Source organism: Orbicella franksi, chromosome 13 (genome assembly GCF_964199315.1).
Source record: "Orbicella franksi chromosome 13, jaOrbFran1.1, whole genome shotgun sequence".
Classification (NCBI taxonomy): Eukaryota; Metazoa; Cnidaria; class Anthozoa; order Scleractinia; family Merulinidae; genus Orbicella; species Orbicella franksi.
The window spans coordinates 20,178,521-20,201,122 of NC_138157.1; the positions used below are offsets into that span (position 1 = coordinate 20,178,521).

Genomic DNA, 22,602 nt, shown 5'->3' on the forward strand with positions numbered 1-22,602 from the left:
CTTCCAGCTTTTGAGAATCGAGCCTGACACATTTTATGTCAACATCGATTTCGACTCAGTATGACGTATTGAAGGCCGTTCAAATTCCCTATAAACCCTATTCCGATATGTACAATAGCTGCAATGTGGGTTAAATAATCCGATGTGCACAAGGGATGGCGGTTTTCATGGTACAATGCATCTGGACAAAACATACCAAACGTGACTAAATTCAAAATTTGAAAGTTAAAGACAACGAGTTGATCTTCAACGAAAAATTGCCAGATTTACTATCTTCATTTCAGTTCGAACAAACTCATTTTGATCAGTTTTATACTGAAGTCAGAGTGTTCATATTTTTACAGATTAATAATATTCGGTTTCCAAAACAAAATTTCTGGTATCCATGGTCCATTACATAACACAAACCTGGCAAATAAGCCATTTCAAAGAAGGCGGATTGTGTAGAAACGCCTCAATATTAATAATATTAAAATTCTTTTTCCTCAAATGCTCCAGCGTTACTGTAAATGAGAATCGGATACCATTTAGGAGGCAGGAAAACGTTCAAACCAACACGAGGAAATATCGACACAAGGAAAAATTGACACAAGGGCAGCTTAAACAACTTTCTACCGCTCGATGTACAACTTTTTGCATGTATTGTTAAAAGAAAGAAATTATTTCTAGCATCGCAACCGTGTGATTTTTGAAACAAACTTCATGAAATGTGGATATATAAAAAAATCAGGAATTAATATTTCACTTACCAGTTGAAACGTTATGTCCTGTTGTCAACCCGGCTTTGGCCAGCTTGTTACGGTACTATAATAAATATGCACTCCCAGGTTCAGTTTACAGCCGAATGACGAACAATAACAACTAACAGCGCAAAACATGATTCGCTTCCTCAGGTGACCTTGGTTACCGTAGAACAAAAGCAACAGACAAATGTACACATATAAAAATTAAAAGTATGCAAATCAAACACTACCAAGTGCTCATTATAGAGCCTTTCATACTACACGCGGCTTAATTGTACATGAGTACAATTGACTTTCCTTCAAAGCGTTTTCTTTCCCTTTAAATTGCTAAGTATGACTTATTTTGTCGATAAATTGTTTATCTCGAGCAGCCATGTGTTGTTCAGTTTTTACATCGGACAGCAAATGCATTCAACATTTGTAAGGTGTCAAAACTGTGTTAAGAAAGTGTGAAACTTTCGCGGCCGTACTTTTTGAAGTACCATAACTAATCACTCTTCTAATTTTCCAGATCGGTTAATTTTGCCGGCTCATCTACTGAAATTAAAATTCAAAAATTATTATTTCAATAGATGAGCCGGGAAAATTTATGGTATAGGCGGTTAGACGCCACAAATGAAAAAAAGGGCCGTCATTTTCAAGATGCGCCGTGTATGAATTAAACCTCATTAAAACTTCAAATGGAGGTCGTGTTTACAAAGCGAAAGCTTAGCAAAATTCCAACGTTTACACGGCGTTTACATTTACAAAGGACTGGCCGAACGGAATAGCAAGGAGAACTCAAGTTTTTCCCAACGCAAGTCAATGCAAGATGATTACGTCATCATTTGTTAGGTCTTCTTTGGCAACTTGCGTGCACTTTGGTGTAAAAATTGCGAGTCCTTTTGGCAACCAAACACAAGGCTCAACGCAGTTTCAAGTTGCGACTACAGGTATCCCCAATCCACTGTAGGAAAAAAGATGGCGGCTGTACATTTTACCACAATAACTTGCGAACCTAACACAGCCTCTAAGGTACGAAAAAAGCCAAATTTTTACACCATTTGTCCTTGTGCTAAAGACATTGTGTATGCTAGGTTTGAAGATTTTATAGCTCTTCCGTACGTTTTTATGAACGTTAAGGCTTTCGTGCGCTAGGAACTATGGGTAAATGTACCAGTCGCCATCTGTTTTCCTACGGAGGATTGGCAAGGCTCGAAATACTTCCGCATTAATCTGAGCAGAGTTTGCCAGGGCGTTTGTTGGAACAGTTTAAAACAGGATTACAACAGCAGGAACGACACAAAATAAAGCGAAGCAAGGGTTTTTGGGATAAGAGATTATAACACTACACAGAACAAACATTTAGTCAATTTAATCCTAAACTTTAACCTGGAAATTTATTGTCACAAGGGGCACGAAAGCGAATGAAAACAAGCAAGTCTTAAGGTCGGCACACACGAGGAGACCAGTCCCTGACCAAAGTTTGGTTCCTGCGACTAGATTTTGTGGCAAAACTGGCTAGCTCACACGATGGGACTTGTCCCTGCGACTTGCTGCATGGACTAGAAGCAGGGACTAGTACCCTCGTGTGTGCCGACCTTTAAGTCACATAAGACTTCTTCATGACGCATCTCCACACGCAAATATGGATTAATGTACATCTTACCACATATTCAGAGTTTTAAGAGTTGCTTGTTTAAAAACTCTCTTACAACGGTTGTCGGTTGCCAAGCGCGGGGAAACGCGCGCACCCATAAGCGAAGCCACGATGGGTTTTTGTTTTACTTCTGATTGGTTCAAAACAAGAACTGATAAATTCTCCATACTAAGTCTCATTAAAAACACTGGCAGGGAGAAATTATGTGATAAAATATTACACACGACAATATGATCTTTAGAGACCATTTTCTAAAATTTCATCGGCATCCGCGATGTAGGTATAGGTAACGTGAGAAGATGGACGCTGGTCAGTTTGCCGCGAAAGCTTGCTTTATTTAGTGCAAGTATGGCACAGAATGAAGTACACAATGCCAGTGTTATGTAAAACAACTGATTCAAGTTGTCTCAACAATATTTCCACTGTTTTCACGTATGCAAAGCGTTTTAAAGTTAACGAGCAGTCTAAATATTTATTTACATCGGTTTATTTAATTGAATATGGGAATAGAGCTTTTAAGATTATTCAGAATTAAAAAAATTCTCCAAAACTAATGTTGCAGTTCCTAGGGAATAATGCTTTAAATACCCCGACAAACACAAGCAATAACCACGCGTTCTATGGCGTAAAGGAGGGGAACACCGCTCCGCAATCGCCGTGACAGACGAACTTCCATTGCGTGACCAAATGCCAAACTTATCTCCCCAGCGGTTAATTTTGCACTGGATCGGACAAGTCGGCGAGGCCAAAACCTTACGCGTCCTAGAAGCGTAACTCTAAACGGCACTATGAGCTGACCTCCGGTCAGCATCGTGCTAGAGTGTAGACAGTTCTCAACCCTTACTTATCTCCCCAGCACTACGAGCCGACTCCGCCGGCACGTGCTGGATCGGACAAGAAGAGGCATAAAAGAGCGTTAAATAGCGCCACTAAATTAGCGAAAACGAAGCTTGGGGAAGTCGCTTAAAGACTTAACCGCCACTGATACCTGCGGAGCAGGTATCCCCCCCAAGCAAAAGAAGTGCCAAATTAAGAAAAGAGAACGCTGGCCATACGTGGCGCAGCGGACAATAGGACATTTTGAGGTGTACGGATGTACAGTTGGTAACAATCTGAAGACCATCTGCCAAGAACTTTAATAAACCAGTCTGGGGGACCAGCAGCAGCTACCGTAGAGGCAGCGCCGATGCGAAAACTATGACCCTTAAGGGATTTATAAGGGAGACCGGCGTAACGGGCTGCGTCCCTAAGAAGGTGTACTATCGCCGACCTGGTAAGGTATTGGCCAGACTGAAATGAGAATAAGGGCCCCCGAGGGCACGCGGCGAGGAAGTATGAACGCATGGCAGTCACTGCGCAGAGCGGTGAGGGTGAACACGTAATTAAAAGCCGGTGACCCTCCCGGAAAACATCGGTCTTAGAAGATTTAAGAATAATTGACATCTGCCGCGGGCTGGCCAGAGAGGGATGAAATACACAATCGGCCGATAGGTCAAATTGAGGGCGAAACTTAGATACCCCTTGATATGTAAATTCATTGCAGCGAAGAAAACAAAAGAATGCTAGTGTGAAGGCAGCCCAAATCATAGAAAAATCCCGCTCACCCAACCAGGAGAGCAAAATGGGGCGTATGGTTAACAAAACCCTCGGGGTAACAGGTTGCCTTAGAACACTGGTATGACCCTGGTAGCGGAGAATGCCCTTAAGAACCTTTTTTAGTAAGAGTTTACCCAGGAGGGGGTCGCCATACCCACACGAAATGTGAAGATTGCGTACCGCGACCATGTAAAGTTTTATGGTGCTATGTTTAACTTTTCTAGCCAGGTAAGTGGAAAAATATATTAAGGTGCCCTCCGAGGCCGGAAGAATATCCCCATCGCTAGAGATGAGCCTGTTCATGAGACAAAATTGGATAAATTACTTTTCCCCAGACGCGTACGTACGATTAGTAGTCCAGGCGAGGCCCCAGTTTGCGTACTTCGTAACTTCTTCTTTTAGAGGGTCATGAGCGAAGGCGGGATGGTGTAAGGGGTTCGCTCGGCTGTTGGAGCAGCTGCCCGGAAACGAGATACCTGAAAGCGTGAGAGAGCATCAGCGATCTCATTGGAGATTCCCGGAACATGGCGGGCCCTGACAAAGAAGTTATGTTTCATAGATATAAGGACAAGAAACCGCAGGAGGTCCATAATACGGGGAGCTCTTGAGCGACCCGAGTTCAAGATGGCGACCACTCATTCGTTATCACACCAGAACCGGATACGCTTCCCGGAAAAATGGGGAAACCATAGAGCACAAGCTACAACTATGGGGAAGAGTTCCTGCCATTCGATGCTTATGCCCCGGTTAAGTTGCATATGGGGAGGCCACCTGCCCTGAAATCATTTCCCATTAAAATATCCCCCAAAACCGATAGTAACCGAAGCATCGGTATACAAACTCATGTCCGGAGACGGGGTGACGGTAGAGTCGAGGAAAACGGAACGCCCGTTCCACCCAGCGAGGGAGGCTTTCCACATATTAAGGTCCTTGAAAAATTCCTTGTTAAGACGGATGTAATGGAAACGGTTGGGTACGTCCCTGGTAAGGTCAATCATACGTTGCAGGAAAGTCCTCCCTGGGACGACTGCTTTGCATGCGAACTGCAGGGTACCTATAAGTGATTGGAGTTCAATCAAACGCACTGAACGGCAACCCGTAAAAGAATTTAAGAGCGCCCGTCTGCGAAGTTTGTCCTCGGGAAGTCGGGCCTCCATACGAGTGCTATCGAGCTCAATACCCATGAATTTCAATACTTGGGAGGGGCCAGGGTCTTGGACGCGACTACAGGGGCACGAACTGACAAGAAAAAGCGTAGTAAGGTGCTGAAACTGGACAAGCATTGCCAGCGGGATACCTCGGCGATAAAGAAATCGTCTAAAATGTGAATGACGTTCCCCAGGTTATAATTGTTTTTTAGGATCCATTCCAGGGAATCAGATAATTGATTGAAGAGGTACGGGTCACTGCGGAGCCCAAAGGGTAGATAGAGATCGACATAGTATTGATTCTGCCAGTAAATGCCTAACAGGTGCCAATTACCAGGGTGGACAGGGATCAGGCGAAAGGCTGATTTAAGATCTGTTTTTGCCATGAAAGAGCCCCGACCCAGGGACTTAATGATGCTTATTGCATCGTCTACCCGAACATATTGGAGGGAATAGGGGTCCTTAGGGATATAATCATTAATACTGTCGCCCTCGGGATATGAGAGATGGTAGATGGTACGCCATTCCGTGGAATGTTTCTTAGGAACCACACTCACGAGGTGACATTGGAGGTTAGGAAGGGGAGGATCATCAAAAGGTCCCGCTACCCGCCCAAGATTAATCTCCTTAGTAAGATTTGTGGAGACAACTTTAGGGTGTTGAGTCACGGAAACGAGATTGCGGGACACCCGCGATTTTTCAGGACCAGTATAGCTGACATGTGTGCCATAGCGTAAAACATTAATTAAATTATTTACAAAATTACGGTTAGGGTGCTGGGATAATTCCCTTTCTAAAACATTAACGTCAATTGGGGTGGATACAGGTGGTGACTTGTTCCTAGCCTGGAGGTGGACCTTATCTCTTGCTGCGTTCGCCAGTGCTTGGGCTCTGATACCGCTGGCTACTCTGGTCCTTCCTAGTGGTACTTCTTGGGCAGCCGAGGATGGAGTGGCTGGGGGAGTGGCAGCGTCGGCAGACATGTGGGAACTGGCAGGAACTGGAGGTACACCCAAGTGCGCGGTTGAATCTGAAACACACGGGCCCAGTCTTGGATTGCTGGCGGGAAGGGTCGGCACTCGGGCAGTCGCTGTTGCTGTGGTAAGGACTGGAGCAGACAATACAGTGCGGTTTAGCTAAGCCTGAGAACGTCACAGTCCAGAGCTCGAGGTCAACCTGGCCCCAATTGATAGTTAAGTCACTGGCGACCCAGCGGCGAAATTGTTCGTCGTAGGTCAGCCAGGACAGACCCTTAGCCGCACAGCTGATCGTTTGCCGATACTTTAAAAGTTCCAGGGAACGGCGAGGATAGGCTGTGACCAGAACTAACATGTAGGTTGTGTAAGCGTCTAACCACTTGTGAAAAGTGTCTATGATTGGCTTACGTTTACGGACCATGGTCATCCGAGAGGAGGGGGCTGAACTGGAGTCATCAAAACGGAGCTGGAGCTCAGGGACCTGGGGTCGAGAAAGTGAGTCGGAGTGTAACAAAGCAAAATCAATGTACTCACCCCGCAAAATTTTTTCTTCAGTGCTTTTTTCCAAAGCCCTTTGGAAGCCAAGTGGCGTGGCTGCGCCAGGTCTTCGCTGTTGCGGACCAGATGAGGAAGACGGAAAGGAATGAAAAGGCTGGACGGTGTCGGAAACGGCCTGGGAGCGCTGACTATGTAGGGCCTCGGCGACGGATTGCTGTACGGTCCATTGGATGGCAGCCAACTACCCAGCCGTAAACGGCATTTGCTGTTGTTCCAAGTCCTGGGCGTGACCGTCCAGTATGACGGATTGTTCGACAGGGTGCAGGTCCAGTGACATTTCAAAGTCGTCCTCTGAACTCATAGAGGAAGAATCGTCGGTGACCTCAGCGACTGGATCGGGCTGTTCAACAGCTGGCCGTGCTAAACACGTTTTTCCCTTGCCCTTTTGGACGCGGCCAGCCGGCTTTCTTCCCATGGCCGGAGGTCTTTGCGTTGGCTGGGAGGCGTTTTTTAGGCGTTTAACCAGTTGAGCCTTGCTCCCGGTTATAGGGAGGTTAAGTGCCTGAAGGCGAAGACGAAGAACTTCTGAGGTAAGTGAAGGGAGGTGTTCTCCATTTTCTGGGCGACGTGGACGACGGTCGCGAGCCTGAGGTTTCGGAGCGCCACGAGGACGAGCCATAGTTACAATTTCGAGGGCTAACTTAAAGTTACAGTTGTCATATAACGAGCGAATGATGCTAAAGTCCAAGCTAAGACTCTTTTATAGGTAGACTGATGTCTGGGTTTAAACCAATATAAAATCGTGTACCATGAAAAGTACAGAGTCCATGCGGCCTTGAACGAAACAAGAATGGGGCTATTTAAAAGACTAGCCATACAAAACGCATGATATAGTTAAACCAGACGTTGTTGCAACATACATGCGTGAAAGGCTATTGTGAATATTGTTTAAACTAGACAAGAAAGACTTCTATAATGTTCTAACGCGTAACAGTTCTATTGCGTTACGTTTAACAACAGTAAGCTAGTGACTGTACGTAAATAGCTTCACGCTCCATTAACTGCGCTTTAACGATTGAATTTAAAGCTTTATTTAAATTCAAATTAATGTGTTGCTAAACACTTTGAATTTTAGTGCTACTAGAGACAATAGGAAAATATTTAAACTACAGTTGAGCCTCTCCATAACGGCTACCTTGGGGACAGAGGAAAGTGGCCGTTGTAGAGAGGTGGCAGTCATGGGGAGGTAGGGGTGTAATATGACACCTGCTTTTTTATGGGTGAGGGTACATTTTTATTTAAAAAAAAAAACAAAAATGCTTTTTGTAGAATATAAATACGTAACAATCAAAATATATCAATAAAGCAGGAACCAAACAGAGGTAGAGACCAACGACGTGTGGTACGGATCAAGTTTTTCGTGACCTCTTTACAATAAGAGGTTTTGCATACACTGTTCGTCAGTCGTTGATTAACTGGCCATCGTCGAGAGGTTATTTTGGCAGTTGGGACGCACTTTAGTTTAAAAAAAGTGGCCGTGCTACAGAGGTGGCCGTCGTATAGAGGTGGCTGTTGCTGGAGGTTCGACTGTATAGACTACTTGAGTCCATTTCCACTGACTAACAACAGCAAGTCTATAATTACATGTATGTCGTAAACACGCCAACAGTTCGAAAAATCAGATAAGTTATGAGCAAATGGTATCAACATAACTCGTATTAGCTATCAAGGAGGAAAGGGTGAGGTTGAGCGAAAATGGAAATATCACAGACGGACCATTATTTTTTTGAGGGGGGGTGGGCAATTTCTAAAAACAAAAAATTCTTGCACAGCAAAAACTGCTGCCAAGGGGGAAAAAAATATCGAGCAAGTTCTTTTTACTATCTAGGGGCCCGTTTCTCGAAAGCCCCGAAAACTTTTCGGGCCCGTAAAGGCATGTTTAGTTAATCTGTATCTAAACAACAGATAAGTGTATACGCCTGAAACTTCTTGTATGAAGGGAACCTCTGTTTATATTAAGAAAATGTGAATAAAACAGCTCTTAAATCATATAGTTTGAGATTTTGCTATGACTTTCCGGGTGCGAAAATTTCTCGGGACCTTCGAGAAACGCACCCCAGGTCCTGTTTTTGACTTTTAAAAAGCTCTTGCAAAAAGCTCCAGCAAAAAAATCATGCGCAATAGAGGTGAAAAAAAAGTTTCATGCCCCCAAAAATTGCCCCCCCCCCCCCACCAAATCAAAAAAATAATGGAACGTCCGCATTAAAACATAACAGAATGTTTCCTCTAACCAATTAAGGTGAATCCAAATCAAGCTTTTTACAATGACCTGTATGTAAGTAAAGATAAATTTGATGTATTTTACACTACTCGAAGATCCATGACCGCAAGGATATTTCGTTCGAAGACCACGCACGTTCGCAATTTTAAAGATACAACTGCTTTGTAGTCCATGAAGATACAAGTAAGTTCTAGAGATTCTAGGCAGATTCTACAGCTCCAGCATTGCCCCTATTACAAGAGAACAAACTGATCTTGTACATTATGTTTATATATAGACAATTCACTTCTCAGGAAGGCAGGCAGAGTGAAAGTTTCAGTTCAATCTCAATTTACACATGTAGCAAATTTACACAGTACATGTATGTGGAAATTATTTCTTGCTTAAAATTTAATTACAGACAAACTTGAAAGAACATATCATAGTAGATAAAGCGGCTTATGAACTTGTCTTTTACTAAAGAATCAAGTTGGGAATATTAGAATATTAAATGATTTGTTGATAACCATTGTTTAGACCGTTTACAGGAGTACACCTAAAACGTGAAACAACAAAACCTACATATACATATACCCTCGTCAACTATCATCCGATAGAAATCTCGAGCTCATAATCTAATTGTTTAATAGAAACACGAGTGAAAGTTTTGGAGATTGAGAAATGCTGTGGGAACACCAGCCGTTGGGCGAGTTTTAAGTGCTTCCAAACCTTCACGAGTGTTTCTATAACTAAGGAGAGCATGTCTTCTATTTCTTTTAGAAAATACCGCAACGAAAAAAACAAGAAAAAATCTTGTTTATTTTGATTATCAAATTCTCTTTGCTCGTGCCATCATTACATCGACAGCTCGTGCTAGTGTTGTGTTCTATCAATTCGAATTATAGAAACATGATTTTAAACCAATCAGTATGCATATTTTCTTTGGGCTATTTTCTAATTCTTTATGGAAACAAGATTTCTACAAAATGATAAAGGTATCTGAGCTACATGTAAAACTAGTAGATGTGGGGAATACAATGCAACACATTGATTATATATATTGTACATGTACAGTATGATTATACACATGGTACAGCATTTTGAGTCACTGTAAATTACCATCATTGCGGACGGTGAAATTTTTTTCATAATTGAGGTTATGGAGATTACGTTGTAACTGTCTTTCATAAGGTCACTGCATTCTAAAGAGCAATCATTCTTAATAATAATGTTATTTAAAAACACACACTAGATGTCAACAGTTACGACTAAAGAGGAATACAGTATAATAATTATTATCTATTTAATGCTGCATCCTAAATAAACACTGGTTATCCAAGATACATTTGTAGAATTGTATATGTACATTAAGACCCTTGAGCATTTGTTTAAGTTATAATAAGCTCTTAGTGTGACAGTAAAATTTATGGCCCTAAAATAATAATTAATGGGTTCAAGAAAATAAGCACTGTAGTCAAATAAACACACTATGTTGATTGAACCTATAGATTGAACCAAGAACTGTTGACTTGTTCAATCACCTCAATTTGTTTTGTGTCTGTAATTTGCTTCAGGTTACTCAATAGGTTCGTGAGTGTCTTCAGTATTGCCTCCTTCAAATGATGATGTTGGAGGTTGTGCTGACCCTGTGTTCCTGTTCTTGATGCAGTACAAGACTGTATCCATAGTGAACAAGACGGTAGAAATGATTCCAAATGCCTGGGGCAAAAATAATTCAGTCATCTTATTAGGCAGTTGGGTATACAGGCTGGTTTTCACTAGAGCATAAGCATATACAGTAATGTTGTAAGCATAAACTGACATTTTGCAGATGCAGTAAGATGTTGATAATAATTAGCATTTGTTACGACAATTTCCCATACAAAAGGCACAACTTAACAGCACCTTACTATGACTGTGTAATGTCAGTGAAAAACTGGTGCTAAGCCTCTCCCTAATTTTCTGACTCTGTTATTTTTTTGTGCTGCACCCCAACTAACTAAACACCTGGAAGAGAGAAGCTAAAAGCTGGCTGACATGTACCCCATACACTGCAATTTGTATGCCTGAAACCAGCCAAACACATTCAAGTATTTGAACAAAATTCATTTTGTATATTTGTGTAAAATTTGATGTCCTTGAGGGAAGATGCATATATACAAATGCATACAAGTTGGCTTATTCCATACAAAGAGTTAAAGTTGGGACATCGACGTTCCCAATGACAAAAGATTGTTATGTGTAGCTGCCTGAGAATATCGCAAATGCCCAGTTCTGATAAAATATCTTGTAATGAGCTGATCAACCGAGTGGTATTGGATTCCCTTGCCCTCTGCCTTGGTGTAAGGGTATCCCTCATGAAAATGTGGCTGCATCTGGTGCATTCTTAGGGTAAACTCTTTCCCGTTGTACATAGCTTTTGAACCAGACCTTGCATTAACACCAGTCAACCTCATTCCCAGGACGTTTGGAAAGAGCAAGACAAGGGAAAACCCCCATGAATGACTCAGAGGTTGATGGCCGCCATGTTTGGTGCATATAAAATTCTCCCAATCTCTGTTTCCAGAAGAAAGTACCCCAGCCAGTAAAGGAGCTCTTACCCCAGCTGCTTCAACACTGCCACAACTTTCCCTTTCACAAATGTCTTGGAAATGACCATCAAATGGTCTGTCATGTCTTCTAAAGTAAATTGCTGTGTCAAGGACAAGTGCTGAGGAGATCAGCAATAGAAACGCTGTAACAGGGGAATAAACTGCCATCTGTTGAATACAAAACAAAAATAATGTTCTACTTCAGTAATGGTTAGTTAAGTACAGCTTGGCATTACACAGGATGTTACATGGTAGCACTATTCTAGTTTGGTAAAAATAATATTTTATGAACAAGTGCAGTGAGTGAGAAAAAGAAAGAATAATTATAGGCAACCCTTGCACTGTCCTTGTACCTCTGGTAAATCATTTTTACAAAGCAATTAAAAAAAAGCCAAAAAAAGAGAGAAATTTAACTTGATTTGAACTTGACCCTTGACTGACATACTGATGATTTGTGCTCAAAAATTGACTCATGCCTCAAAACAAATTCTGATAGTACATGTACAACTTCCCACAAATTAAACTTATAGAAAAATGTTGGTTAATAAGGGAAGAGTGATTACTACAAATAGAAATTACAGTAGTCACTTACAACGAGGTTCCAGTTGACATTTGCAAATCTCTCATAAAGCCTCAACAAAAACATGACAAACAGAATAATCACCAACAGCCATGATGTAATGGTAGCAAAGTAAAAGAAGTCAAATCTGCCGCCATATCTGTTCTCTTTGTATTTCAGAGTAAAGCCAGAGAGGCAGGCAAAAGACAAAAGAAGGCACATCTGAAAGATGACAGAGTTAATATTACTTAGGATGGTGGCAATTCATCAAGAGACAAAAAAAAAATTACTTTTTCCTTGACTAAAAGTCAATTATATATTTATAAATAATAATTAATTCCAATGAAAAGCAGCTCAAGTAAACCCTATCAAATTGCTTTGATTCTTTTGCGTAAAATAGTCGAGTTTTATTTGCTAGTTTTGTATTATTATCAACACTCATTATCAAGCCTGATTCAATATGAAGACAAAATTCCCTGACTTTGACAAGAATTTTTGCAGTTTTAATGAAACTTACAATACTAACTTCCTTGACTTGTGACAACCCTAACTAAATGTACGTGTCCATGCTTTTTATGGCTTATCTTCTATACTACACTGTATATGTATAATATTTGCATAATACATTATAGTTTATCAGTTTGATACTGGCAACATCAGCTGAACTTGGTTTTGATTCAACCATTTACAGTTACTGTAATTGCCAATCAGTGATGTACAGTTATGTACAACATATTTGATCGGCCCTTGAGTCACTGGGGGTTGCCCTGGGCCTACAATTGATAAATGCTTGCCACTACCCATTTTATAACTGTTTGAAAAGAGTTACTGTACTGCAAGAGGCATGATGTTTCCAAGAACACAACAAAGGAACCCTGGCCACAGAACAACTTTCGAATTGGGATTACTCAATTTTGAGGCAAAAAACTACACATAAACCTTAGACTACTGCACCTGTCATTTTGATAGTGATGTGCACAGTCCCCGTTCCATCAAAATTTACAAAACACTAAGTCTAATTGTTTTAACATTAACCAACTAATTACATTGAAATAAAATATCAAAAAAGCCTGTGTAACCATTTGGCAAAAAAACAAAAACAGCGACAAAAATACTTTTCCCATTAATTGCTAGATGGATATCTTTGTAAATGCTCTTCCAAATTGTTAGCAGATACAGATTTGTGTTTACAGAGTACATCTCCAATTTCAAAACATGTACATACTATTTCAATGATTTTTAGAAGTCCTGGTACACTCTTCAAGTACTCAAGATCCATACCAGACTGTCTCATTCTGAGATCTTGGCCTTCCATCTTTATTGTTTTTAGCACCACACCTATAAGGAATACAACACAATTTGTATTAAGTGTGAACCATCAAAGTTAAAAATCAGAATTTAAAACATGTGAACACCAAGGGGAAGGTCACATTAAACAAATAAGCAAGTTAGTGGAGTCAAACTTGCTCAGAGTATGCAGGAATTGGAAGAACAAATATTTGACAAATTAGAAACTGAGATATCCCTTAATTTGTTGTAGCTTCTGCAAAACATTTCAAGTTATTATTCTCCTAAAGTTACCCAGGGGATGGATTGATGAAAAATATATTTCTTAAGGTCACTGTATACCTTTAGAGGTGTCTTGTCCAAGGGATGAAGCACCTCCAGTTTAAACTGTAGATACCTAAACCCCCTACATCAAATTAAAGCTCATAGAGCTGGCTATCACACTATACCCATCAAAGAATTTTGAAATAAAATGAATTGTTGAATTTTTCAGGACCTCGAAATGTGAGCATCCAAATCGTCTTTTGGGTCCCTTTTAAAAGCTACAAGACAAAGGGAATTTGTTTATTTGCCCTCACATTTGAGCAGTAGATAGTTTGACAATTAAACAACAAAAACTTGTCTGCGAATTTCATTTCCAAATACTTTTTCTCCAAGAGCATTTTTTTTACAACCACTCCATATTTTTTTAATCCTATTTTGAAAAAGTTCTGTAGCTTTTCACTGAAATTGAATATGGCAAATCACAGACACCATTTTTTAGTGCTTTAGGTGCACAAACTGAGGGACAAATTAAATAAGCAAAAAACAAAATTCCCTTCGACTTGGACTTGAAAAATTAAAGAATCAGGTATTCTGATTGGCTGAGAAGCTTTGCTCCAGTGGTATAGTTGAACTTCGCTATCTCAAACTCTCAAGGGAAACAAATATACAGTAGCTCACAATGTCTGGAGTTCGAGAATCATCAAGACAAGTATACCCTGTAAACATTTCAGGCCAAGATAATTTAAAACAATAGAAATTTTGAAAAATGATTAATCAGTTTTCAACATTTCCATTGTGTGGTTCCAGAAAATATCCATACCCCCCCCCCCCCCCCCCCCACGAAGGTTTTTTTTCCAGTTTGACTCCCCATCCTCCAGGAATTTCCATTCCAGGGGGCTTCACAGTACTACCCCAACCCCCTGGAATGTCCATGATTTTTCTACTTGGGCCCCCCTACCCCTTGGAAAATCTGTATCCATAAATAATGAGCCTTAAATCATTAATTGTATTAAAATTTAGCTGCAGCTGTTTGTAGTTACATTGTAGACGAAGATGTACTTTTTTCACGGTAGACTGCAGATGCGGCACGTTCCTTCATGTCATGTTAAAATGTTTGAACCGGCATTTGAATTAATAAACAACTGACTTAGAAGCACTTCACTCCCAAATGGCATAGCAGCTGACTTTTTCCTCATAAAGTTAAAAGAAGTTTTCATGCAAGAATCTCGGTACGCACATAAAGCTCTTTCAAATAACCCAGTCAAAGTTTTAATTTATGCATGGTCAAAACAACATATCGAATTACAGTACTTTACACACGCAGTAAAGTCGTCATGCAACATTTTTTTCAAAACAACTGTTTCCCAAATGTTGTTTTATTTTTTCTTTCACCAAAGGAATACATAAATTAAGTCGTACGCTTTGTCTCTGTAGTTTGTAAATAATAGTAAATTCATTTTATACCTTAGTTTTTTAATTTGTCATACATTTCATACGTGAAACACCCATTGTTCAGTTGTTCTATTTATAAATGACATGAAATCTCAGCTACTGCTCTAATGCCCCTCGCTGTCCATGGTTACATATAGTTCAAAACAAATGGCTTTGAATCGACTTTGCTCACTTAGCAAATTATTAACTACACAGATAACTATGAAAATATATGATAACCTACTTACGGCAAGACCGAAACAGGGAATAATTTTGTATGAGTATCAAACGAAATAAACAAAGTACGAATCTCATTTAATTGACAGCATGATTAATGCTGGAAAAAGCATCTGAGCTACGTTTAAGCTAAATATAGCATGATCTTCAAAGTATAAAATATCATCAACTTCATTGTTCATTTACCGCTGCACCTCTTTGTTGGCATTTTGTTCAACTTGGTGTCCAACAAACACGATGCTCAGGATTGCCGTCTGTTGTACAACGTCGGAAGAAAAATGGAAAATATATGACAAAGAATCCAACATTTATTTCAATGGATGGAACATTTCTGTAGGTTTGGTTACCTGAATTGATTGGGAACGTACGATAGTATTCATTCAATCGCATTTCACACCCACTGGAAAGAAAACTCTTTGAGTAGCCTCCCACCTCTTCGGAAAATTACCACCTTTCAGACCCCCCTATCCCTCGAAATTTCCATGATCCTCTGTGGGGGGTATGGATATTTTCTGGAACCACACATTGTTTTAAATTATTTACATGTACAGTGTACAGTAGCATGTTATCTTGTAGTTCTTGATGTCCACCTCTGGAAATTACACTAAAACCGCCCCTCAGGGGGGGGGGGTACTCTCACGTATAAGCTATACAGGTATGTGGCGTTGTGAAGGGTGTGGTTTTCAGGCAGTATAGTCTGGGATAGGGTATAAATGTATAAATCAGACAGTTTTGGTCTACAATAGGGAGTAATTTACCAGAAAAGTGGCTAGTGTATAGATAATTTAGTTTAGAACAGGGCTTTTTACCCACGTTTCTATAATAAAAATTAAAACTCTGAAGTGACTAAGTTGTAAGATATTGGTTTGATTAAGCTTATTGTGAATTGCTATAGTGATAAAATTCCTGCATTGAAAATAGCTAGTCTGGGATATCGTAGGGGTGTTTTGGTGCCTAGTCTAGAATAGGATTGCAAAATCAAGCTGATCACGGTCCTGTATAGGGTAAGGATTTCAGTGTCCCAGTGGCACAACTCTACCCAAAGATTTACAGAGTACCCCTCCCGCCTCCCCACCCCACCCCCCGGTGTTAACCTGCACCTTTCTTTCTGCTTATAATAACCAATTATTGGATGAGGTTTTTGTGATATCTGGAATAATCAAGGTTGAGGTAAGTGTTACAGTGATCCATCTACCTGCGCGTCCCACATCTCAGAGTCATAACTTTCCAAAAGACGCACAAATTTAGTCCCAGATGAATCCCATTGGACACAAAAAAATTATCTTCTCTCTATTACAATCACGATTTGATGACTTCTCTTCTCTATTTATGAAAAATTTCAAAATAAGTATCAAATTAAGCAGTGCGTGATCGTAAAGCGAACGCCATTACATTCTGGTCATTAGGTAAGGGTAAAGTCTGCATGCGAGCCAAGTGGTCCATCAGACCGGAGCTTATCCCGGTTTCTGTAGCATGAAGCGACTAGGAGTATTTCTACTCCCCCCTGGATGGGATGCTAGTCCATTGCAGGTTTACCCCCAGCATTAAGTTCGCCGGTACCCATTTATACACCTGGGTGGAGAGAGGCACTGTGAGAGTAAAGTGTCTTGCCCAAGAACACAACACAATGTCCCTCGCCAGGGCTCGAACCCGGACCGCTCGATTCAGAGACGAGTGCACTAACCACGAGGCCACCGTGCCTCCCTACATTCTGGACATTACAGGCTCAATTTTTATGATCAGCCGTATTTTACAGAAGTGTATGTTTTTCGATTCCATACACGTGCTTTCTGTCTCTTCCTGCTTGCTTTCGTAAGGCAGACATTGTTATTCAAATTAAATGCCACCGAAGAAAAAAACTGAAGCCCCTAGAGGGGCAAACACAGCTCTCATTTGCAAAACAGCCTGAAGAACAAGAAGCAGCAACTGCAACAGAGAAGGATGATGCAAAAGCGAATCAAGACAATGAAGAATCAGCACAAGCGAAATCTGCAAAATCTGCGAAATCTAAGGAACGAAGATTTTTTGAGCTGTGGCTCAAAACATATTTGTGGCTGGTCTAAGAGAAAAATAGAAATTATATGTATTGGAAAGTCTGCTCCGAGGCTAGGAAATTAAACAGAATGAGTAAGGAAGCCCAGTACCAAAATTTTCAAAACACCATGCTAAATAAGCCAGCTGGTCTCCTTGAACACAGGATGGCCCTCCAAGGCCCTGAGATAAGAAAGTCATTCGAGGAAGCCCAGAGAAAATGCGCGATTTGTATGTCAAAGGCTGAATGTAACTAATAAAATACAAAGTTCATTTAATTGTATGTGTTATTCATAGGTACAACTCATATAATGATGAGTGTGGGACTCACACTCCTGTGTGTGGGACTCACAGGTTTTTGGCTGTGTGAATCCCTGGACTATGGCAAGCTGTTTGTAGCAAAATTCAATCCTTGCAATATATGTTTAATCCTTTAAATAATGGTTTTATTTAAACATATAAAAAGGCATTCAATCCAATGGCAAATAAAATTTTTGGTTCAGTTCAATCTCTTAATTATCATGATTCAATCCAACACCTGGAATATTGATTCAATCCAATACCTAAAATATTGATTCAATCCAATACCTGGAATATTGATTCAATCCAATACCTCGAATATTGATGCAATCCAATACCTGGAATATTGATTCAATCCAATACCTCGAATATTGATGCAATCCAATACCTGGAAAATTGATTCAATCCAATACCTCAAATATTGATTCAATCCAATACCTCAAATATTGATGCAATCTTCCTGGGCCAAGCGCGGCCAACAAGAACGAGAGTAACTGAGCACTAGAGAGCACTGAAAACATGGCGGGCGAAGGAGAACTAGATTTAGAAGTTGAGTTTCCTAAGTTTCTTGCAGACATCTTGGATAAAACGGAAATAATTTTTGAGAATTTGACTCAAAAGTTGCAGAAGTGCACGCCGACGTTCTTGATTAAACCATTAGTCTGCTTAGGTAAATGAGGCAGTGCTACAACCGAGACATAAGGGACACGGAAAATTTAGATTCCATTACTGCCGCTTTTGTAGATGTAAGTTAACTAATTTTTATGTCACAAACATATTTGTTTATTAAAAGCTGTGTGTGCTAGCTTTTTCTGGCAAATAACATAAACTGTGGGAAATTTTGCTACCACATTGGTCTTTGGTATTGTGCATATTTCTGCTGTCCAATCATTACTGGCGCACTAAACTTTGAACTGTAAACAAAATTTTTGCTGTGCCGTGTGCACAGTCAAACACGTTTCTCACAAAAACTGTTTGTGTAAACCTGGCTTTAAGTTATTTTTGAAATAAGAACCTTTACATTTTACAAGACAGCAATCATTGAACATTGGGATGTGTTTTACGTTTTTCAATGTTGTTGCCTCATGTTTTGCATTATTTAACCCACATGTGGTACTTCATTCCTAAAAACGATGTTTTTCTTGATATTCTATGATAAACATGGCACCAATTTGTTGTGAATATTATCGGGTACCCAGGGCTCAAGGCTAACACTACTGCCAACTAGCCACACATTTCAGTTTTGAATAGTAGATTTTTGCACTTTCACTAGCCATTGTGACAATCATGATGGAATGGAGTACTGGTCTACTGGATGAAAACAAAATTGAGAATTATCCTGACAAAGTAAAACTGATTGAAGAGAATAGAAACTAATGAAAACAGGGAAACTATGAGTGGATTTCATGGAAATAATTGCCTTAATAAGCATATGATAAATATTTAACTATTAAAGGGAGATAAAAGAAAATGGCAACACTGATAAAAGTACATCAAAGATTGAACATAAGCATATTCAAGAAAAGCAGGATTCGTGTTTGTGGGAGTGAAATTTTCTTAGTGATTATTATTAACATTTTAGGTGCAACAAGAAATGTCCAAGATTGACCACCACTCTTGTAAAAAAGTCAGTGAAGCTGTGTATGAAAAAGGCTGGCTGGTGCAAAGTTAGTTTTGGCTAGTGACATGAATCCTGTTAGTAGCCATTACACCAGTGCACCAAGAAGTTAGAATTGTGTCCTGGGTACTTTTGAAAATAAGATAACAAATTAACCTTGCAACATTTTAACATCTGTTTTGATAAGCACCTGAAAAATCTACAAGGCAGAGTAGTGCACATGGCAGTTATCAAATGCCCTGATTTCTCTTCAGTTTAGTTGTGTTGCTAGAAGTTAGGCATTCTGTAATTCAAGCAGTTTCTGAGTTTTGTATATCAATGAAAAGGAAGATGAGAAAATAATTTACTTGACACAGGGTGAGGTTTTCTGTTGTGAATTGAGTTGCAGAAATACTTTAAGGGCCATAATCTCCTTTACCCAGCCCACACACATGTAGTATTATGCAATTGTCAGTTGCCCAAGTTTAACTGTCACTAGTTCTAGAGCCTCTTGGAAGATGTCTACTTCCATTTGACTTGATTATCTTAAGGGATCTAGCCTTTCCAATACAAATGACTGCACTGAATCAAGTTGTCCCAGGTCAATTTCTTCAACTACAACATTGTTATCACTGTCCAATGGAGTTGGACCATCCGGATCATCACCATAGTATTCAAAATCATATGACTTTCCATTTGAAAGGGGGTTTTCAGGCTGCATCATATGATTAAGCCACATTTGGTATGGCAACCAGTTTTTTTTTTTCTCTTCTTACATTTTGGTGGTTGAAAGCTTCAGTGAACTGGCAAAGAGCAAGGTTTATCCTTGGTTGAAAAATAAATGTAAGGTGGAAAGATGCACTGAATTATCAGTGTCCAGGATGCCTGACAATTCCATACTACAAAAAGTGTAAAAGTACAAGTGGGAAGCACAACGGAAACATCCCTCCATAATCTTTCAATTCGTTGGTTGTGTTCATGGCCCTGCAGTGAAGCTGCCCCTCTCCTCTCTTCTAACCTGCTCCATTGTATATCACACACCAACGTTTTCAACACCATGATCTACTTGTACTCGAAGGCCAAAATTCTCCGTCTCTCTTAACGGCACCCAGAAACAATTCAAGAACTGTTTCTGCTTTATTGTTGGTACTACATTTCAAAAACGTTATTCTCCGAGAAAATCCGTCTATACAGCCGTGAATTAGTATTTTCCATCGGATCAGAGAGTGATGTCCATCCAGATGCCAAAGCGAATTTACGCACCCCATCTCAAGACAGTATTTTGGGGATCAAATTTTGCTAACCTTTCTCTTATTCTTCTCCGTTGAACCTGTAACCCAATGGTGTTGTAATCGGTTGACGGTAACAATCGTAAAATAACGAAACAAACAACGAAGTAACTTAAACGGTTCCAAGTTGTACGTTTATTCTCCTCGCGATGACGGTATGCGAATATATGCTTACAACACGATCTCGATAATACGACAGAACAAAACAAAAGGCTCAAAATACAAAATCTCGTATTACATGTCAATTGTTAACTCTGGTAACACAACATGTCACGGTCATGCAACTATTAGTCTCTTAACAAATGGACTTAAAGAAACCTGCAATGAAATTATATCCATACTCTTGAATGATTTCGGTTCCTTATCAGGTAAGCTGTCGAAACCCCTCATATCTTCTAAGCCATATTCTGTCAATCTTCTGTGAATTGTCCATCTCCACACTCCAATCATCATTGTTATCGTTGTCCAGATGAATCCTAGTCCTCAAAGTTCCTCGAGCACCTCAACAGGAATTTTAAGAAATGGTCTTCCATGATTTCGTCCTTTTTCGCTTTCTATTGTAATGGAATCCGCAGTAGAACTTCGGCGTGCGCTTCTGCAACTTCTGAGTCAAAATTCTCAAAAATTATTTCCGTTTTATCCAAGATGTCTGCAAGAAACTTAGGAAACTCAACTTCTAAATCTAGTTCTCCTTCGCCCGCCATGTTTTCAGTGCTCTCTAGTGCTCAGTTACTCTCGTTCTTGTTGGCCGCACTCGGCCCAGGAAGATTGCATCAATATTTGAGGTATTGGATTGAATCAATATTTGAGGTATTGGATTGAATCAATTTTCCAGGTATTGGATTGCATCAATATTCGAGGTATTGGATTGAATCAATATTCCAGGTATTGGATTGCATCAATATTCGAGGTATTGGATTGAATCAATATTCCAGGTATTGGATTGAATCAATATTTTAGGTATTGGATTGAATCAATATTCCAGGTGTTGGATTGAATCATGATAATTAAAGGATTGAATTTTGCTACAAACGGCTTGCCATACTGGACTCACTACTGCCTTTTTCTAGATGGATCACTGTGTTATAGTAACGATAAATGCATTATCGAACCGAACACCGTTTATTTTCGACAAGCCATGTTCTTACTTGGCTGTCCATGAACTTGACATTGCTCTTGGAAATCATGCATTGCACGTGCAACCTACAGATTATTCACTAATCTGCTAGCAGATTAGTGAATAATCTGTAGGTTGTGCTGTTTCCCTGAATTAACTGTAAGCTTCTAGCCAACGAATAGATACATGGTGACTACAATGTATAATATAGCATTAAACATACCAATAATTATTATTATTGGTGTACAGAACCAGTCCCTGTAATTTCATAGATCACATGATTGAATCTCATTATAGTCACACAACCATCATAAACCAAATTTAGCACATGATTTTATGCTTAAAATCTATTCTCCAGTGTGGTAGGTGGGACTGGTAAACTGATATTAATCAAATATTTCTTGCATACGTATTATCACACAAACTTAGCATTAACCATTTAAAATTCTCCCTAAAACTATACTTTGAAGGTGGGCTGTTATATATCCCAAAAAATTATACAGTAACATCAAATTATAAAATGTAAACATTTTCTAGCGATACATTTTCTGACCGACAACCTTTTTTGGGTTAATTCCCGCTAAAGCACCTGATATTTGAAACAATTAGAAAGATTAGCTGTTTTGGTGCGTGGTTTTAAAACGAAACATTACCATGCATGTAGGTAGAGTTGTACTAGTAAGACCATATTCACTTTTATTTGATGTTTAATTTTCATGTTGGGAAAGTTCTCTAAGCTGTAAGCTACTTCCTGCAGGAAAAACATACCGCAAATAATAAGCTTCTGTTACAGAAAATTATAACGTATTCAACTACTTTACTAAGTAGCAGAGGTAGAGAATGCAGTAACCTTACCTGAGACAACAAAGAAGCTTGACTAGAAGAAACCAGACCTTGACAGAGGAGAATAAATAAGTAAAAATGGTTGAGACTAAAGAATCATACACATTGAGCTGATTATGTAAAATATTACCTGATTGGGCCCTGCTTGGCTAATTAAAAAATCTGACCAATCATAGTTAATTTTAGAATTGCTTT

General features: G+C 39.7%; 2 protein-coding genes across 3 annotated transcripts; both read right to left on the reverse strand.

Annotated features, from left to right (window-relative positions):
* Positions 1–3,394: 3,394 nt before the first annotated feature.
* On the reverse strand, positions 3,395–4,663 carry LOC145466405 (uncharacterized). Its single transcript, XM_081450116.1, has 2 exons — positions 3,963–4,663; positions 3,395–3,638 (listed from the first exon to the last, which is right to left on the reverse strand). Exons 1-2 carry the CDS (start codon positions 4,279–4,281, stop codon positions 3,412–3,414), a joined length of 546 nt encoding a protein of 181 aa, XP_081306242.1. The 5' UTR covers positions 4,282–4,663; the 3' UTR covers positions 3,395–3,411.
* Positions 4,664–7,905: 3,242 nt separating this feature from the next.
* On the reverse strand, positions 7,906–22,496 carry LOC145465291 (plasmolipin-like). 2 transcript variants are annotated; one of them, XM_081449066.1, is made up of 5 exons: positions 22,420–22,496; positions 13,237–13,349; positions 12,045–12,233; positions 11,462–11,620; positions 7,906–10,580 (listed from the first exon to the last, which is right to left on the reverse strand). In XM_081449066.1, exons 2-5 carry the CDS (start codon positions 13,324–13,326, stop codon positions 10,437–10,439), a joined length of 582 nt encoding a protein of 193 aa, XP_081305192.1. In that variant the 5' UTR covers positions 13,327–13,349; positions 22,420–22,496; the 3' UTR covers positions 7,906–10,436. The 2 variants fall into 2 exon arrangements, with proteins under 2 accessions (XP_081305192.1, XP_081305191.1); XM_081449065.1 differs by lacking the exon at positions 7,906–10,580 and having other exon boundaries at positions 10,591–11,620.
* Positions 22,497–22,602: the final 106 nt, after the last annotated feature.